The sequence below is a fragment of the Salmo salar genome, chromosome ssa15 (genome assembly GCF_905237065.1).
Source record: "Salmo salar chromosome ssa15, Ssal_v3.1, whole genome shotgun sequence".
NCBI classification, from domain to species: Eukaryota; Metazoa; Chordata; class Actinopteri; order Salmoniformes; family Salmonidae; genus Salmo; species Salmo salar.
This window is the reverse complement of record NC_059456.1, coordinates 59,325,789-59,346,318: the sequence shown is the minus strand read 5'-3', so window position 1 is coordinate 59,346,318 and position 20,530 is coordinate 59,325,789. Positions and strand designations below refer to the sequence as shown.

At 40.9% G+C, this 20,530-nt stretch overlaps 1 protein-coding gene across 1 annotated transcript; it reads right to left on the bottom strand.

Annotated features, from left to right (window-relative positions):
* Nucleotides 1-664: 664 nt before the first annotated feature.
* LOC106571804 (sialomucin core protein 24) lies at nucleotides 665-19,330 on the bottom strand. The gene is made up of 6 exons (XM_014145266.2): nucleotides 19,312-19,330; nucleotides 18,087-18,152; nucleotides 6,751-6,837; nucleotides 6,133-6,294; nucleotides 5,862-5,942; nucleotides 665-5,620 (listed from the first exon to the last, which is right to left on the bottom strand). The coding sequence occupies exons 3-6, from the start codon at nucleotides 6,779-6,781 to the stop codon at nucleotides 5,445-5,447; spliced, it is 450 nt and encodes a 149-aa protein (XP_014000741.1). The 5' UTR covers nucleotides 6,782-6,837; nucleotides 18,087-18,152; nucleotides 19,312-19,330; the 3' UTR covers nucleotides 665-5,444.
* Between the last annotated feature and the right edge of the window lie 1,200 nt (nucleotides 19,331-20,530).

The window sequence follows — 20,530 nt, the reverse complement described above, 5'->3', positions numbered from 1 at the left end:
GGTCCAATATAATTTATCAGTATGGTTCCTTTATGGGTAAGGCAGCCTTATTAACTCTGTAAATAAGCCAGTCATATCAAGGTCACTGTTTGCATACACAGCCAGTGGTAGAGATCCTGTTATGTGTGTAAGCACTAAGTTGAGGAGCGATATAGAGGAGAGAGAGAAGGGGTAAAAGAGAAAAATACTGTTTTCTGGCCAGGATTTGCCCCTACTACCCTGGTTAGGTAGATGACAGACATGCACACCTATGTGAGAGACAATGCTGCAGAATAAATCAGTAATAACCTCTTGCCCCTCTACAGGAGTTATGGGCCACTTGACCCCTCCAGCACGCGGCTAGACCACCAAGCCAAGAGTGATCTGTGTTTACCTTTGACTGTTGCTGACATCCACACCTGCACTTTGGGGCCCCGAATGCAGTTGGCACTTCTTATTAGTCCAGCAGCTACTCTCTGACTTCTGCTGCTGAGGTAACCTGCCACCTTGTCTCACTGATAAGAGGTTCAAATTCAAGTCTTGGTTACCAAACTGTTTCATAATGTAGAGCCCATTGTAGCGGTCTTGGTTTGTGATTTACAGCATGTTGCACTGCATTCTGAATAAGATTTCCCTGCTATGAAACGTCATAGAAGTTGCAGCAACAGTAAACACAAAGACCATGTTCAACAATATTCAAACTTTATTGAATTTAACATCTTCAATCTAATGGCAAAACTATAAAAGAAAACAAGGCAAATCAAGATTCCAGGCCAAATGGATATAAAACTAGCATAAAAACAGTAGTAGGCATCATGGCTAAATATAACAGCAACTGTATGTGTACATATTAATCTGCATCTTTGTGCACATGAGAGCAACACTGAGGAATCATTCCATAAGACCTAGAACCTCTTATTTAACTGGACTAAGATCAAGGTGACATGTGGACATGGTTAGAAAGCAACAAAGAAAAAAAAAAAAGAAAAACTCTATTTTAAAAGCTCTATAAACATAAGCTTCACACAGAAAATGGTGGCTACCCCCAGAGCCATAGACATGTAAACATCAGCAAACTGGGTTTGAGATGTACAATACTAATGGGCGCCGCTGTTCCAGAGACAGCTACATTCTCAGGTCAAGAATGTAAATTGAATTCTATGTTGGAATGTAGCCAAGTCATGGAACACAAGTCATGGAACGCAACAATTTGACATACTTTGCATGCCTGTGAATCTGGCCAGCTGACCCATTCTTCCGTCTGGTTTAAGCTCCCAAAGTCGAGTGTGCCTGAGAAAACAAAGACATTTAAAGCTGCTCTCACCACTCAAAGCATATTTGATTGAATCTTTAGAAGGGGTCTGGAAGTTCAGTCCCTTTAATATCTACTGGGTGTACTATCAAGTTAAGAAAAAAATACAAATCTTAATTTATGTTCAACTGAGTAAGGCACTTTTCTTGAAAAGGTGCATGGAGAGGGGCCGTGTGACTTAGTTTGCCCGAGCTGAAGAAAAAAAAATTGTATCAGAATATTTGTATCAGTTGCTATGGGTACTGGCAATGTCCTGTGACAAACACTGAAAGAAAATACTCACTGCTACATTGTGTGTTCCTACGGCATGCAGAAGTTTTAAATCACTGTGTCCTTAAGACCATGGCAAAAGGAGAAATAATGGTGAAGTAACACTCAGGATTTACAAATGCTTATCAGTTGCCTTCACCTGACATTTGGCAATTAACTTTCCTTTGTGTGAGTGAGAGAAGAGGACTCAATGTGCAGCATACTGTGAATGCAGACAAAGCAAAACTAGATTTGTACTTCTGACTTGCCATAGTTGGCGGGGGGGGGGGGGGTCTTTGGGATGTAGCCTAATGCCATCGGGTGACTGCAGATTCATCTTTAAAAGGCAAGCCTAAGGTGATCAAGAACATACATTAAATCAGGGCCAATGAACGACAGACGTGCACTTTTAAATTACACAGAATGTTCCATACAAAGCAAGGTGATATTTTTTCAAAATGACGAAAATATTGAGCTAAGAGGTCTCTCACAAGCATTCATACATTTTTGGCAGCAACAGGAAGGCAAAAAGCACAAAACAAAGTTGTCAGTGCCGCACTCTATTTTCCATGCCAAGACTTGAGAACTTCGACTTTAACACACATGGTTTAGGCATACTCTTCTCTACCAAAATGTTTGACAAATAAATCAAGTGGTTCTTTTTCTTTTAAGTGTCTGAAGCCCCAATAGCATAATTCAACAGAAAAATATTACATTTCCATTTGTATGACATGCATTAATGCAGAAAAAAAAGCAAAACTGAGAAGCCATTGCAAGTGAATGCTACTGAAAAAACTAAAAAAATACTTAATCTTGCCTTTAAATGATTGAAAGTTCAAACCTTTAAGGTAAATCAACTGAATGACATGATAGCTTTATGTACAAAGGGGACAACATCACACTATTAGCAGCAAGCTAATCAAAGAACTAGACACATACTGTTTGCACTCTAAACTTGTGAAACCTAGTCACTGATTTTCTGTAGTTCAACACCCGTCTCCTCTCCTTGGCACTACATTTAAAAAAAGGTTGAGTGCTCGCCTAAGATGCCTCAATAGGAGAAAAGAAAACCCCAAAATGCAAAGGACAATGTCTCAACATTAAGTCACTTTTAAGTTCAGAGACCAGCTATTATGTCAGTTATTTGACACTTTCAAAACTCTGTCCAATTTATGCATGACTCTAGAAAACATGAATTTACTAACTATGCTTAAAATACAGGTAACTGCCAAAATAAAGGAAACACCAACAAAGCGTTTTAATAGGGCGTTGGGCCACCGCCAGAACAGCTTCAATGTTCCTAGGCATAGAAGTACAAGTATCTGGAACTTGAGGGATGCAACACCATTCTTCCATGAGAATTTCAATTATTTGGTGTTTTGTTGGTGGTGGATCCAGCAGCCTCTGATCCAGAATCTCTCATTGGTGAACAATTCAATTGAGATCTGGTGACAGACACACCAGTGGAGGCTGCTGAGGGGAGGACAACTCATAATAATGGCTGGAACGGCGTGAATGGCATCAAACCATGTTTGACTTGTATGTGATACTATATACCGATTCCGCTCCAGCCACTACGAGCCCATCCTCCTCAATTAAGGTGCCACCAACCTCCTGTGAGAGACACACACTCACACCGTTTAAACCTCCTATGCTCCTTTGAGACCCCTCTTTCAAAAAGTCACAGAGATCTCTTCTTCCAAGCAATGGTAGCCAAAATAATGGGCAGCTGGGCCTTTTTAATACATGACCCTAATCTTGATGAGATGTTAATTTCTTTATTAACCAAGGAACCACCTGCTTTCAATATACTGTATCCCTCATTCACTCGTGTTTCATTTATTTTGGAAGTTACCTATAAATGCCTTTCCACCCTTTATTATTTTCAAAAACACAGGTTATTAGAATGTGTCTGTACAATATGAGGTGGAACTAGCATTAGGGAGCTGTGTGGAACTTGGGCCCTACATTTAACGAAACAAAATCTTTTCAGTCTGCATAGGGGACACTTTTCAACCAATGCCATTCTAAATCAATTTATACCTAATAGGTCTTCATCCATCCATCCAAAACCATGATGAGCAACTACTGTATCCATCTACCCAATAATAAAAGGCTCTTCAGTACAGCTGGGATACTAGGGTTCTCAGGGTTGGGCTGAATTCCATTTCAATTTAGTCAATTCATAAAGTCAACTGAAATGTAAATCATTTTCTATGAGGAAAACGTGGAATTTCAGTTTAGTACGTGGATTGGCTGAATGAAAATGGAACGGAGGCCAACCCTGGTTCTGTTCTTGCGATACTGCTCCTGTCCTGTGTCCAGACTGCTTTTACTTCACGACACTCAAGCCTCAGCCAGGAGGAAGAGCATCAAAATAATCCCTCATTCCCGCCGCTTTAAGTAACAGACATTTAACATTAAAGGCACTTTGCTTCCAATACTGTCAGCATCAATGTGCATGCTGTCTTTTCTTCCAACTCCATTCAACACAATAATTTATACTTTGACTTATTTATCATTCCCATACATTTACTACAATATTTTATCTGTACACCCCTTCAACCGTGTCCTAAAGACTTAGCTCATTGCGATTTCCTTCCTGTTAAAGGAAGGTGGTGGGGCAAGGGGTCATCTCCAGTCTAGTGGTCCAACTCATCACTGCAATCTGTTTGGCTGAAGTCGGTAAAGATGGGGGGGGGGGGGTTGAATTGGGTTTATTGCATTGAGCTGCTCTTTTGGCAGTGTGTAATGTTTGCCAAACATACACACACACACACACAGCATTGAGTCTTAACACCAAGAGAGCCCAACTCATCCTCCACTTAAGATGGGGGTATCTACATAAATAATATTCTAACTTATGCAGGGCTCTACGCTGACTTTTGTTTGTGCGCCTAAGTTAAAAAATGTAGGCACAGAAAGAAATTTAGTAGCACAACGCTAAATATTTGAGATAATAAAGCTAGAATCATAATTTCCTACGCGCAATGGTGTTCCTAAAATGTTTAAAAAAAAATCCAGTTCACACAGCAAAACATTTACACTCATATGTGAGTAAAGTAGTCGCACTGTAGAGCCCTGCTTAGAGGATGGACCATTGCTTTTAGTTCTCCTTTTATTCTTACTTTAACAGGTATCTCTGCCATCAGATGAATACGACCTCATTATAAAGGAGTTGTGAAAACCCCTACCCAGATCTGTCCCATGACAAACAAGAAAAAAAAGCTATGCTATATCATCCAGAGTCATCTAGTTCCAAAAAATAAAAGGGGGAGGGGACCTCAAACAGTGTTTCCAAAGCGTTACCAAGGTGCATGAACAAGCTAGTACTCCAAAGCCGTGGCAGCCCCACTATACACCAGCAGAATTGAAGGTTCCTTTACATAAATTACTATTGGGTCTATTAATGGCAGGCCAGGCAGGTACAACATTAAGATGAAGGGCCAGGGGAGTGAAGCAGTAAACAAGTCTGCTTTTCATCCAGTCAGCACACAGGAGAATAGCCCCAATGACTCACTGCAGGAGTGGGGAGAGAGAGGGGTGGGGAGAGAGAAGAGGGGATGAGAGGGGGAATCCATAGTGATGTAATCCTCTGTGTTGAAGGCTCAAATGCCACTGCACTGGAGTTCACTTCAGCTCTACCAGGGTGTGAGAAATGTGTAGCGAACTACATACAGTAAAAGATGTGGCGCACTTGTGGGTATGTACAGTTTATAACCTTGTGTGTATTTAAGCTACAGGCCTAAACCACAGGTTGGTAGCGCGATGGCATGAGGCTTGTGGGAGAAACACTGATTGGAAACACTGTCTATGATAATCACAATGGCCAGGGGTTAGGATTTGGGTGTTCATAGCGGGCCCCAGTGTAGGTATAGTGGTTGGTGGAGGTGGAGTGATTTCTTCAGAGGGTGTGGTAGTTGCGGTCCTTGGACTTGCAGAACTTGTACAGGAAGAAGACCACGGCCTGCAGGCCCAGGACCAGCACTATGCCCCCAATGAAGCTCGCTGCGTCAAATGTGGAATTCTTATGAGGCACTGGAGAGGGCCCCACAGGTGATGCGGTGGTGACACTGACGTCTGCACAAGGAGGGAGAGAGCCAAGTTGGTTATATCACTGTATGAACCACTAGCCAGGACTAAGTGGATATAGAACCATATTGATAAAACACAGGTGGAATCCAGTTTTTATTCAGTAACGCTTTCTATGGTCTGCTTCTATGGTCTTGTATGGTCTGCTTCTATGGTCTTGGTGATCTACAAGCAGCCATAAATAAAGAGTCTTGATTTCATACCAGACTGGGCTGGCATGGGAACTTACTTGAAGCATGCGTTACGTTAGAGACTGGGAGGGTGCCGTTAGTGGTGGGCAGGGCAGTTGGTACTGCAGTGGTCAGGTCAGCTGTAACCAGCGGTGAGATGTCAGTTTAGTAGCATTTCACTAAATGCATATACTAGACATACAAAAACAGTTAACCATTTCACCATATTTAAAATTTGACATACAAAAACTCCCTCAAAAGAATCAAGTCACAAAGCAAGCATACACTGATTTGAGGGGAGCAGACGAGATGCTGGTATGGGCTGGTTACCTGCGGTGGGCTCGGGCTCACTGGTGCTGCTGTTAGTTGCATTGTTGGCTGTAGGGATAACTGGAGCAGCAGTGGTAGAAGAGTGGGAGATTGTGGGTGGGGCAGGGACGTCAGTTACAACTGTTGTAGCAACAAGTGGAGATCCCATTGAAGCGACGGACACTGTGAGAGACAGGGTAAAAAGCAGGAAAGAAGGAGATCGCCAGGTTATGGCAGTGTCTATGTCTGAATAGTCCAAAAATGATGCCTTCCCTTTCCTTCGTGTCTTCCCTTGTGATCTGACAGGGCTAGATTGGTGAATGTAATTCATTTAAATAGCTTTCACCCATTTAATCCTTTTGGACCAGTGGAAGGATGAGGGATGGGAGGAAGGAGCCATGGGGTGGAAAATGGCAGGGACAAAGGAATTAGGAAAGAAGGGAAGCATTTTAGAGTGTTGAGACAAAGCAACTATGACCACAGAACAAAGATATAGAATCTCTACATATGCCTAGATCAGTCACTTACTGTTGAAGGTAGACTTGTGTCATGTTAACAAAGTGAGTCACCGGAATGACAAAACATCTAATCCCTCTGGAGAGGCCTTAAAATGAACCAGGTGATGGTATTAGTCCTTACCCGAGCAGGTTTCATTAGAGCAGTTGCCCATGTTCTGACCGTTTATAGACGTGATGTTGACACAGGAAACAGTTGGAGTTTCTCTAACTGAACAGGGGGATAAAAGAAAAACAAGCACAAATAAAATATGTGATTGTGTGTTCTCTACAGGAAACAACGAAGACAAGAAAATATTTTCATGTGATAATTTCCAAAAGATTCCTTACACCATTCCTGACACCCCATGGAACACGAGCAGTTTAGAAACAAGGATTATCTTTGTTTTCAGTCGAATGAATTAACACAAGGTGAGATTTTAATTAGATGGTTTTGTCAGCTCAGAAGTCTATAGTGTGCGTGTGTTCCTTCTCCCAGTCCTCCTCCTTCCTGGAAAGTCCTGAGTCAAAGCCCGCTCCCCCTCCCAATGCAAGATCTTTCCATGACTGATTAATCCAAGGGTGTGCATGTGAGAGAGCGAGGAAAAAAAAAAAGTGAGATGAGTGTGGAGGTACAGGAAGAGACTTGAAAGGATCAGAAATCCTAGCCTCTGAGCAAAACCCCTTGCTCTGGACATCAGCTACGAGAAGTGACACTGATTAACTATGTTAGTCTTCATTTACTCCTAAAGAGTCTTAAAACAACCCCCCCCCCCCCCCAAGTTTAAGATGGTTATACCATGGATCATTTAGCTATTCGATTTTGAATTTTAGGACCCCTTAGCATATATGTTTTTTCTTCTAAAGATTACTTGATCAAACATTGGATTTGTCCTTACTGCCATTAGCCCATAGAAACACATTGAATAACAGCTTCAGACATGGATAAACAGATATTTATTTTTTGGGGGGGGACTCTGAACAGTCTGTCTGCGAGATAAGATTAGGAAACTTATTTTTTTAGGCACTAATGGCCATATATACACAGCCATTTATTTTCCCCTGTCGCTACTAAGAACCCAAATATGATTCTTTCTCTATCTCCACACTCAGTGGTACAGGTGACCCATATAAGATTTGCGCATTCACACGGATGTAGCACACAGATACCATGCTCATTTCCTGTCACTGTTCCTTTACATTTTGAGGTGGTTGTCATGGTAACGGCAGGTCATTTGCAACAAAAGTATGACCCAAATAAATCAGATCCAAGCATCTAATGGCCATATATACACAGCCATTACATTTTTTTAACTGGTACCCAGCTACCTTCAGACATTTACATGTTTGTGAAAGACTTAGCTTTCCGTAAATGGGTCATAATAGTTTTCTAGGCCAAACAGTTCAGACGCTACAGACGTTTTCGTCTAGCTCTGCCACCTTTCACCACAGATGGAGAAGAGCGACATCGGCGGATGTGGTGGATTGAGAGGCAGCCCCCCAAAAAAAACATATTGCCAGCTTAAACTGACAGATTTTGAAGGGATTGTTTTATTATGCTAATTACATTTCCGCAGGGGCCCATCAACTCTAAGGGGTTAATAAAGAGAGCAGGAGAGAGTTGTTCCATTGTCAGAGTCAAGAGCCCTTTCTAACGAGACATTGATTTTCACCACACTTATCATACAGTAAAACATTAGGTAGGCCTATACTTACTATTCTGTGACATGCACAACCACAGCCAAAACTGGAAAACTGAACCAAACAGAAAAGGTATGACAGCTCTCTGCTGGAAAAAAATGAGTGTCTGATATTCATCTCTGTTTTGACACAGATCCTCACGTGACCAATCTGGTCTGGCCTCACTATAAAAACAGTGTGAAGACAATTAGGCTAAATTGACTTGCTGCTGCTCATAGCAAAACATCGACACAAACAGAAACCTTAGGGTGATCTCTTATACCCTTCCTTTTCTGGGAGTGTTGCCACTACCCTTGCAAAGTGTCTGTGGCCCCACTATCAGTGTATCCAGCAGGCGTTCTATTGGCCGAGTAGGTAGAAGGGTCTGTTACCTCACAGGCAGCTGTGAAAGATGGAACTCACTCTCACACACATTCCAGAAGGACTGACATCATGCTAGGGGCATCCAGCGAGGGAGAGCAGAGAGGAAGCTTGTTAGAGGAGAAACCCTTAAGGCTCATAATACCGATGTGTAAGTGCGCCTTGTGTTTCTTACATCAAGACCTTTAAGACCACTGAGCTAAACCAGCTGACACATGTAGCTCTGCGGCATTAAAATACAGCCTTCAGAACAAAATGGTGTCACTCTGACGGCAATGCATTGTTCACATGAAATCCCTAAACCAAAGACAAATCTGATAACAGTGGGGTTGACTAACTCACCACACCGAGTTGGGTTATTCTAGGCCTAAGTGAGCTGGGTCTGTAGTGTACTTTAGAACTGCCACCTCCATAGTGAGTCTGTGTGAGCTTTCAGATTTACTGAGTTCATATCTAATAGGCGATCTGCTGGGGAATTGTGAGAAGCATTAGTTCAGTCCTAAGACCTACTGTGTGGTTAGAGATGTTAGTTCAGGTGTGTGTGTGTGTGTGTGTGTAAGAGTGACTGGAGTAGTGGTGAGAGTTGTTTGTTCTGGTGTGTGACACACGGTGCTGTAGGATTTTGTCTGTCGTTGTGGCAGCTGAGAGGTGTGAATGAGCCACACAGCCACTCTAAGAACTAAGGCTGGGAATGGCCTGAGACCTCCCAAGACAATATATTCACGATACTTAGGTGCCGATAGAATATGTATTGCAATTCTCACGATTCTGTGTGTATTGCGATTCGATACTGTGATTTCATTGTGATTCAGTGACCCAAAAATATTGCTGCAGAGTGACGAGAGCCATTAGAGAATTTATTTTGATCAGAAATGGAAATATAAGTGCTGAAAACAAATTGGCTCCCTACGTAAAAACAACTATTAGAACAGGCTATGAAGGGAAAATACTGGAGTTTGAGCAGGTACAGCAGACTAGTGCTAAAATAATTTTGCAAGTGTCAAAACAATATATATATATATAAAAAAATAATAATCCCATATATTTTCCCCCGTCACTACTAAGAACCCAAATTGGATTCCTTCTTATATGGGTCACTCAGTGGTACAGGTGACCCATATAAGATTTGCGCATTCACACGGATGTAGCACACAGATACCATGCTCATTTCCTGTCACTGTTCCTTTACATTTTGAGGTGGTTGTCATGGTAATGGCAGATCATTTGCAACAAAAATATGACCCAATTAAATCAGATCCGAGCAGCGAGACAGGAGCATCAGTGGGAAAATAGCCAATTTTCATGCTTGAGTAAAAGTAAACATACTGTACCTTAATAAGTGACAAGGAACAGTGAGTCACCCAGTAAAACACTAAAGTATACTTAAGTATCAAAAGGAAACGCATAAATCATTTTACATTCCTTATATTTATCATACCAGACACGTGAATTTTCCTGCTAAGTATTTGAAATGTAACAAGTACTTGTGTCAAAATTGTATGGATTAAAACATACATTGTTTTCATTAGGAATGTAGTGAAGTAAAAGTTGTCAAAAATATAAAACACTAAAGTATAGATATCCCTAAAATGAACATTAAAGTATTTTTACTTAAGTGGATCTTTCTATAAACTAGGGTACCAGTAAGCATTTCTTGTAGTGGACAACCGTTTGGCGCTGTTACAAAGTCAATAATAAATTTGCCTTTTTTTTCCCTCTCATGCGACTACATTGATATAAAAAGGGGAACACATGAGTTTAATCAAAACATATGCTTTCAGTTCCCATATTTGTCAAAAATCATGTGACAAAGCACTACCGTACCCTTCTTTCCTTACATTTATGATACTGTTTGTTATATCATATACTAAGCATTTAACAATTGAATTACACATTTTGACCTTGATCCTGTGGAATTCCTGGATATTGCTATTGGACTCTTTCTGTATGGTGATCTCGGGAAGTTCACTGTAACCTAATGCAACAGTTTTGCTTCCGTCCCTCTACTCGCCCCTACCTGGGCTCGAACCAGGGACCCTCTGCACACAACAACTGACACCCTCGAAGCATCGTTACCTACTGCTCCAGAAAAGCCACGGCCCTTGCAGAGCAAGGGAAAGTACTTCAAGGTCTCAGAGTGACGTCTCCGATTAAAACGCTATTATCGCGCACCCCGCTAACAAGCTAGCCATTTCACACCAGTAACAATAATATTTCATATCTCCCTATGTTACGACGTGAAAACAGTGTTCAAGCGCACACATACCCAAAATAATGTGATTGCAAAACCCAATGCATCAAAACAGAGAGGAACTTTAATATGATTAAGAAAAATCAATACTGTCACTAACAGGGTTCTTCAATAATTACAAATAATAGTTTGATGCGTGTTTGATGGGTTGGTCCTGTGTGGCTCAGTTGGTAGAGCATGGCGCTGGCTACGCCAGGATTGTAGGTTCGATTTCCACGGAGGACCAGTACAAAAAAAAGTTGCTCAGTATTAGAGGTCGACTGATTATGATTTTTCAATGCTGATACCGATTATTGGAAGACCAAAAAGCAGATTCCGATTAAAAAAAATAATATATATAATATAAATAATATATAATAAATATATAAAAATCGGCCGATTTTTTTGCCATTTATAATAATAAGAATTACAACAATACTGAATGAACACTTAGTTTAACTTAATATAATACATCAATAAAATCAATTAAGCCTCAAATAAATTATGAAAAGTGTTGGAGAAGGAAGTAGAAGTGAAATATGTGCCATGTAAAAAAGCTAACGTTTAAGTTCCTTGCTCAGAACATATGAAAGCAGGTAGTTCCTTTTAACATGAGTCTTCAATATTCCCATCTAAGAAGTTTTAGGTTGTAGTTATTATAGGACTATTTCTCTCTATACCATTTGTAATTCATATAACTTTAACTATTGGATATTCTTATAGGCACTTTAGTATTGCCAGTGTAACAGTATAGCTTCCGTCCCTCTCCTCGCCCACCTGGGCTCGAACCAGGAACACATTGACAACAGCCACCCTCGAAGCATCGTTACCCATCGCTCCACAAAAGCCGCGGCCTTTGCAGAGGGGAACAACTACTCCAAGTCTCAGAGCGAGTGACGTTTGAAACGCTATTAGCGCACACCCCGCTAACTAGCTAGCCATTTCACATCGGTTACACCAGCCTAATCTCGGGAGTTGATAGGCTTGAAGTCATAAACAGCTCAATGCTTGAAGCATAGTGAAGAGCTGCTGGCAAACGCACGAAAGTGCTGTTTGAATGAATGCTAACGAGCCTGCTGCTGCCTACCGTCGCTCAGTCAGACTGCTCTATCAAATCAAAGACTAAATTATAACATAACACACAGAAATACGAGCCTTTGGCCATTAATATGGTCGAATCCGGAAACTTTCATCTTGAAAACAAAATGTTTCTTTTTTCAATGAAATACGGAACCGTTCCGTATTTTATCTAACGGATGGCATCCCTAAGTCTAAATATTGCTGTTACATTGTACAACCTTCAATGTTATGTCATAATTATGTACAATTCTGGCAAATTAATTACGGTCTTTGTTAGGAATAAATGGACATCAAACACAGTTCGCAACGAGCCAGGTGGCCCAGACTGCTACATATACCCTGACTGCTTGCACGGAACCCAAGAGAAGTGACAATTCCCCTAGTTATAAGAAATTCATGTTAGCAGGCAATACTAACTAAATATGCAGGTTTAAAAATAGAGAATCTTTTTTCTCATGGTCTGAGTGTCCTTTAGGTGCCTTTTGTCATATGCCTTTTACTGAGGAGTGGTTTCCATCTGGCTACTCTACCATAAGGTCTGATTGGTAGAGTGCTGCAGTGATGGTTGTCCTTCTGGAAGGTTCTCTCATCTCCACAGAGGAACTCTGGAGCCTGTCAGAGTGACCATCGTGCTCTTGGTCACCAAGAACCTTCTCCCACTATTGCTCAGTTTGGCCCTGGCAGCCAGCCCTAGGAGTTTTGGTTGTTCCAAACTTTCCATTTAAGAATGATGGAGGCAACTGTGATCTTGGGGACCTTCAATGCTGCAGACATTTTTTGGTACCATTCCCCAGATCAGTGCCTCAACACAATCCTGTCTCGGAGCTCTACAGACAATTCCGTCGACCTCGTGGCTTGATTTTTCCTCTGACATATACTGTCAATTGTGGGACCTTATAAAGACTGGTGTGTGCTTTTCCAAATCATGTCCAATCAATTGAATTTACCACAAGTTGTAGAAACAACTCAAGGATGATCAATGGAAACAGGATGCACCTGAGCGCAAATTTCGAGTCTCAGAGTAAAGGGTCTAAACCCTTATGTAAATAAGGTATGTTAACAATTTTTTTATATAAATTGGCAAACATGTACAGAAACCTATAGGTTTGTGTCTAGATTGATGAGGATTTTTTTTTATTGTTTGTATCCATTGTAGAATAATGGTTGTAACGTAACAAAATGTGGGAAAAGGGGTCTGAATACTTTCCGAATGCACTGTACATTAGAGGTCGACCGATAAATCAAAATGGCCGATTAATTACGGCCGATTTCAAGTTTTCATAACAATCGGTAATCGTCATTGTTGGACACCGATTACATAGCACTCCACAAGGAGACTGCGTGGCAGGCTGACTACCTGTTATTCAAGTGCAGCAAGGAGCCAATGTAAGGTGCTAGCTAGTATTAAACTTATCTTAACATAATCACTAGTTAACTTCTCTGGGCTAGGTGGGACGTAACCGTCCCACACTATTCAACAGCCAGTGAAATAGCATGGCGTGAAATACAAAACAGCAAAAATCTCAATTTCATTTTCTCAAACAATCAACTATTTTACACCATTTTAAAGATAAGACTCTCGTTAATCTAACCACATTGTCCGATTTCAAAAAGGCTTTATGGTGAAAGCATAAAATTAGATTATGTTAGGACATAAACTTCACAAGAAAATCCACACAGCCATTTCCCCAAGCAAGGACATGCATCACAAAAACCAAAAGTACAGCTAAAATATTCACTAACCTTTGATGATCTTCATCAGATGGCACTCATAGGACTTCATGTTATACAATACATGTAAGTTTTGCTCGATAAAGTTCATATTTATATCCAAAAACAGCATTTTACATTGGCGCGTGATGTTCAGAAAATGTATTCCCACCAAAACACCGGTGAATGTGCACATCAATTTACAAAAATATTCATCATAAACGTTGATAATTCTTTCAATAACTGTTGTAAATGTTATAGATACACTACTCCTTGACGCAACCGCTTTGTCAGATTTCAAAATAACTTTACGGAGAAAGCACATTGTTCAATATTCTGAGTACATAGCTCAGCCATCGAAGCAAGCTAAACAGCTACCCGCCAAGTTCTGGCATCAACAAAACTCTGAATTAGTATTACAAATATTCTCTTCCTTTGCTGATCTTCGTCAGAATGCACTCCGAGGACTCCTACTTCCACAAGAAATGTTCTTTTTGTTCGAAATACTCCATATTTATGTCCAAATACCTCCGTTTTGTTTGTGCGTTCAGATCACTATTCAAAGGCATAACACGCGAGCGCAGTACCAGAGACAAAAAGTCAAATAGTTCCATTACCGTTCGTAGAAACATGTGAAACGTTGTTTACAATCAATCTTTAGGGTATTTTTAACGTAAAAATGCAATAATATTCCAAACGGACAATAGCGTATTCATTCCAGGAGAAAAAGGAGGGGCGCGCCAAACATGCCCGCGCAGTAAACAACTCACTGGTCACCGGCAGTCCACACATTGACTAAGCTACTATTTTCTGCCCAGTAACAGGAGAAGGACGAAAAACTTTCTGAATGCTGTTGACAGCCAATGAAAGCCTTAGGAAGTGCAACGTGACCCCACAGACAGTGTAGTTTCAATAGGGATTCAAAAGAACTACAATTCTCAGATCTCCCACTTCCTGGTTGGATTTTTCTCAGGTTTTTGCCTGCCATATGAGTTCTGTTATACTCACAGACATCATTCAAACAGTTTTAGAAACTTCAGTGTTTTCTATCCAAATCTACTAATAATATGCAAATATTTGACTGAGCCCGAGTATTAGGCAGTTTACTCTGGGCACGCTTTTCATCCGAAATCAAAAATACTGCCCACTATACCTTGACAGGTTAACTACACATGGTTGATGATATTACTAGTTTATCTAGCGTGTCCTGCATTGCATATAATCGATGCAGTGCCTGTTAATTTATAATTGAATCACCGCCTACTTCACCAAACGGGTGATTTAACAAGCGCAGTCGCGAAAAAAAAAGCACTGTCGTTGCACCAATGTGTACCTAACCATAAACATCAACGCCTTTCTTACAATCAATACAAAAGTAAATATTTTTAAACCTGCATATTTAGTTAACATTGCCTGCTAACATGAATTTATTTTAACTAGGGAAATTGTGTCACTTCTCTTGCGTTCTGTGCAACAGAGTCGGCGTATATGCAGCAGTTTTTTTATTTTTTTTTTTTTACATGGCACATATAGCACTTTCTACAGATATTTTTTTTTGGGGGGGGGAACTGTTGCTCCATGTAGTGAATCTGTCATTCAATGCATTTGTATGGGCTAATAGCAGTAAAGCCCAAAACAATTAAATTGTATTTTTGTATAATTCAAGGGGTCTTCAAAAATTCAAAAAAATTAAATAAATAATTGCATAGCTAAATTATCCTTGGTATGACCTTAAAACAATTCCATATAGCTTAGTAGTATTTTGGGTTGCCAATTAGGCCAACTCTTAAAATAGGGCTACAGAATTTGTATTTAATAGAGATTAATTTGCCTACGTTTTTATGTGCACTAATATATTTGTGGCGAATTCACCACTTGAGTAATTGGAAACTCAAAACACTAACTGTTGAGATAATACCCACTACCGGTAGCCATGTTTTAATGCAACAGTAAATTCAATGTCCTAAAAAAATAATAAAAACTTCACAGTTGTAGCCTACCCAATGAGTCCTATGCACTTGCAATGTCTGTTGCGCATTTCCCACGCTTTATATGTCAAAGCCATATCTTGGTTGCAAAACAGCTGCGATAAAGCTAAAAGCTGAGAAATACAAATTATACCAACAGAAAACTGAGAACCTCCTCTCTTCAACAGTGGCGGCAGTGACAACAGCAGTTGCTTCCAACGCTGTAGATTGCCTTCCCCGCAACTAGATTTTGAAATGCATACAATCTCTGCCTAGTCCTAACACATTTCTTTCATTCCTCTATTCCTTTTCCTTCATTCCCTCTCGTCATCTTCCTGACATTCGACCCGGCTTCCTCTCCCGTCTCTGGGATTGGAACAGTCTTCATCGAGGTCCACACAGCAACATGGATAGATTGTCCGAGTAGAACACACAGAGCTCTGTTATGCACCATTGTTCGGCGTCATACTTGCTCAGGTCTACTAGAGGCCTTTCAGAAAGCATCCCAAATACATTCACTCTCTCAAACAAACAGTGACAAACTCCGAGGGCCTAGATCCAGCTCAGCCCTCATTCCATGTAATCAAGGAGGCTAGTATGCCTGGAAACTTGACTATAAGCCAACTTAACACACTCAGACAGTATTTTACGGGACTGTCTAGTTAGTTTGCAATGTTGATGTTAATTATGAAAATCATGACAGACAGAGGCTCTTTATAAAAACATCCCACAACCCTTGGTAGCTTAAGTGGCCCAACCTCTTAAAAAACACATTTGCTTGGGTTCTTCCGAGTATCACATGGGGGAATGACACAGCTGTTCACCGTTATCATTTAGCAGCGCTCATGGGCAAGGATCGGAGCTTGGCATAGAAAATAAAATAAAAAAAACGTTGTTTACTGTGGCTGATAACATCCACAGGCAAACAAATCCACTCTACGTTCCACAATCTGATAAACAGTGGCTTGGACTACAATGCCACAGTAACAGGCAAACTGTAAAAGCAGAGTTGGTGGGAGAGGAGTGTTTGGTTGAGTCAGTCAGAGCAGCAGGGAACAGCCTCAAAGCAATAGGCTGGCTATATAAAGACTGTTATACTGCATGACTCAGGCCCGTAGGAGCTTAATATATCACAAATCGACCAAAGCAAAGACCGAAGCCTAAAAACAAACATCCCCATTGGACATCCCATACGCACACTATCCTGCATAGTCAAGACATTTCTCAAGTCTGACCGGCACTCCCATTATCATAATGAGATTACTACATAGAAAAGTGTTCTTGTCCAAAGACCATCAGATATTTCTCTACTCTAAAATGGCTGGTGCGGAAGGGATTTAGGCCAAATGTCCTAAGCTGACACTTATTGGAGGACACAAACTGTCTGTTCACTGCCTTGCGCAACCTGCCCATTGTCCAATTCCTTTTTGTATTTAACCCCTTTTTGTGGTATCCAATTGGTAGTTACAGTCTTGCCTCATCGCTGCAACTCCCGTACAGACTCAGGAGAGGCGAAGGTCAAAAGTCATGCTTCCTCTGAAATATGACCCACACAAGCCTTACTGCTTCTTGACATAATGCCTGCTTAACCCGGAAGCCAGCCACACCAATGTGTTGGAGGAAACACTGTACACCTGGCGACCGTGTCAGCGTGCACGCACCCGGCCCAACATAGGAGACGCTAGAGCACGATGGGACAAGGACATCCCTGCCGGCCAAACCCTCCCCTAACCCGATCGAGGCTGGGCCAATTGTGTGCCGCCCCATGGGACTCCCGGTAGTGGCCCGGCTGAGACAGAGCCTGGACTCCAACCAGGATCTCTAGTGGCACAGCTAGCAACTGGGATGCAGTGCCTTAGACCACTGCGCCACTCGGGAGGCCAGTCCAATTCCTTTTTGACCTGCATCTCAAAATGGCTAAATCTTGATCCTTTGGAATGACTTGGTCGAAAGGCAGGCTCCACTGGATTACAATCTACCTGAAAGAGACTGGTACTGTCTGGTAGTTCAATGATCATAACCCCAAAATACAGTACACGGCCCAGGAAATTATAGGCCTAGGCTTACACATTAAAGTAAAAATGTATGCCTCTTGATTACAATGTCGCACACGTGTAGAAAATGATCGACACTGCCATACCGACCACTTACCGCAGGCATTTTGTGGATATCGTTCATAGACTATACTAGAGAAATGTGAAGCTTGAAATGAAATACATTTCCTAATATGGGTGATTGTTAATGGGACAATTGATGGCTACAAGCATCAAACCAGTAGCAGTAGTGTAAAGGATAATGCGTATAAAAAAAAGAACTGTGATTAATGTTATAAACTTAGCCTTCCATTTATTGTTATTACATCAATTCAGGCAATTTATCACAATATGGATTTTTGTCCATTTCACCCAGCTTTAACGGGTAGGTACTACTTACATGTGCAGTTCAACCATTGACAGTCACCGACACAAGTGTCACAAGCGAGTTCAGCACATCCATAATCTGAAAGGGGAAACATCAATCAACATACAAGTAATTAGAAGTGTATACAAAGGTTAGTTGTAATAGAACAGAATTGTCACAAATGAGGGAATTAGCCCAACTGATGGATATAGACCTAATTGGACTTGCCAGGGAGATATTTACTTAATAGGCACAACATTAGATACTCATCAACTAAGTACGTTAGCTATGATTTTTGGTAGATGACTGCCTACGAGGTGAAAAAGGTCATGTCAATCTCTAATGCTGGTTTATGACATTTAAAACACCTGTGGGTGTAACTAATGGAAAGAAGAGGGACTAAGAAACCCGCTGTCCCAATGACGGACATTAATATTTATTGTCCCTCTGTCCGTGTGACTTATGTAGCTTGACCTGTGATATTTTTGGTTAAATATAGCTATAGATTGATAACGCAATATAAATTAAAATGTGACGCAAGGCGGACAGGCAAGCAAGAGCCAGCTGGCCAACAAGAGCATAGCTGGCCATTTCACTAACCACCCATCTTCTAAAGTTATGTTGTCCAAAGGGACAATAACCAAAACTCTTATTAAGCAAATACATATAGATGCCTGTTATTTCAGGGTTGCTGACTACAATAATTGTGTCCTAAAAGCTAGCAGCTATGACGATAGCTGACGTGGGCTGCTTGATATGTCGCTTGTAGTCTGAAAAAAGGCTAGAGGGCTAGCTCAGCTGGCTAACGTTACACATCCATCATTAAGAATGAACAAACTTGACAACACGTATGATTCCCACAAATCGTTTTTAGAAACAGTTTGCTCTCACATTCGGGGCAACTAGAACGATATGTGGCATAAACATGCACTCAAAACGGCTCGCGCATTTATGTATACGAGCTAGATAACCAGCGAGCTAAGCGCTAGCTTTCTAATGCAGAGAGCGCAAAAACAAACTATGCTTTACTAGGTCGCAAACTTACCTACGTTCGCAACTGTTGTTGCAGCCACCAAGGCAAAGACTAATGTAACGTAAACAAGTTTTAAGTACATGTTTAATTTATATTTTCCCTCAAATTGTTCGTCGTTCCACTCGAGTTATGCAGAGTCGCGAGAGAGATCTGATTTCTGCTGGATACGGTTTTCTAACGCTGTTGCTATCTAACTGTTTACTTCCTTCTACCAGAGATACTCACTTTTGAGGAGATGGGAATTGTATTACCGCCCATTGTGTTTTTGCCCAAGGGTTGTCAATGGGCCGCGCGGTGCATTCTGGGAGATTTTGGCACAGGTGCGGATTGGAGTCAATTAGGCGCTTGCTCCCAAAAAATAAATTACGTGAACGAGAAGTACAATATTACAAATATTTTCTGAGATTTGAGATTAGCAATTTATTCTCTGGAATATCGTATAGTTTTGTAATCGTAACATGACGTACTTTCGACGAAATTGGTCAGGTTTCTCGTATCCTGACTTTTAGAATGTTTGCGTTACGATTAGTTTAGCAACCACTTGACGCAGCATGACAACGTGAACGCAATTGGTCGACAGTGCTGGGCGGAGAGTTGTACGTTTTATAGCGAAATCTAGATTGGATTATTTTCTCATTTTCGAATATCTCTGCTTCTACACAGGTCATGTGGCTCTTTTTACTGCTTGCTTGCGGTAGGGTTGCCATGTCCGCGTATTTTTTGCTTCACCAATTTTGACTATTTTGTGTATGTCCATTACATGGAATCCAAATAAAAAACATTTAAATTACAGGTTGTAATGCAACAAAATAGGAAAAACGCCAAGGGGGATGAATACCTTTGCAAGGCACTGTATGTACTGTATAACATGTATATTAGATTGAAGTATTGTAAAATATGTTTGAGTGTATAGCCAAACTCCGTCCTCGGTACCCCAAGCGGTGCACTTTTTGGTTGTTGCCCTAGGGCTACACAGCTGATTCAAATAATCAACTAATCATGAAGCTTTATTTATTTGAATCAGCTGTGTAGTGCTAGGGCAAAAACTCTTGGGGTCCCGAGGACTGAGTTTTGGAAACACTGGTATAGGTTCTTGTGTATTTGATCATTTAATTTTTGACATTTATTACAAATCCAATTCCCCAATGTTGGAAATAAAGCTTTACTGAGCTGAGCTTAACATACCAAAAATAAAATAGAGTTGGACTAGTTATATATAAAACTGTGGTCGAATAAAAATGCACTGTTACGGTGACATCAGGGTTCAAACACTCTGCAGTCTGCCACTTTACAATCCTGTTTGGGTCTCTCATTTTAGGTTTGGACTTCATGTCTCCTCAGTGCCTTCAACCATTTCACTAATCAGAGGGCTATTCACAGTACCCAAATGCAGAACAAATTCAGGAAAGTGTACAGTATTATATAGAGCCATTATTTCATGGAA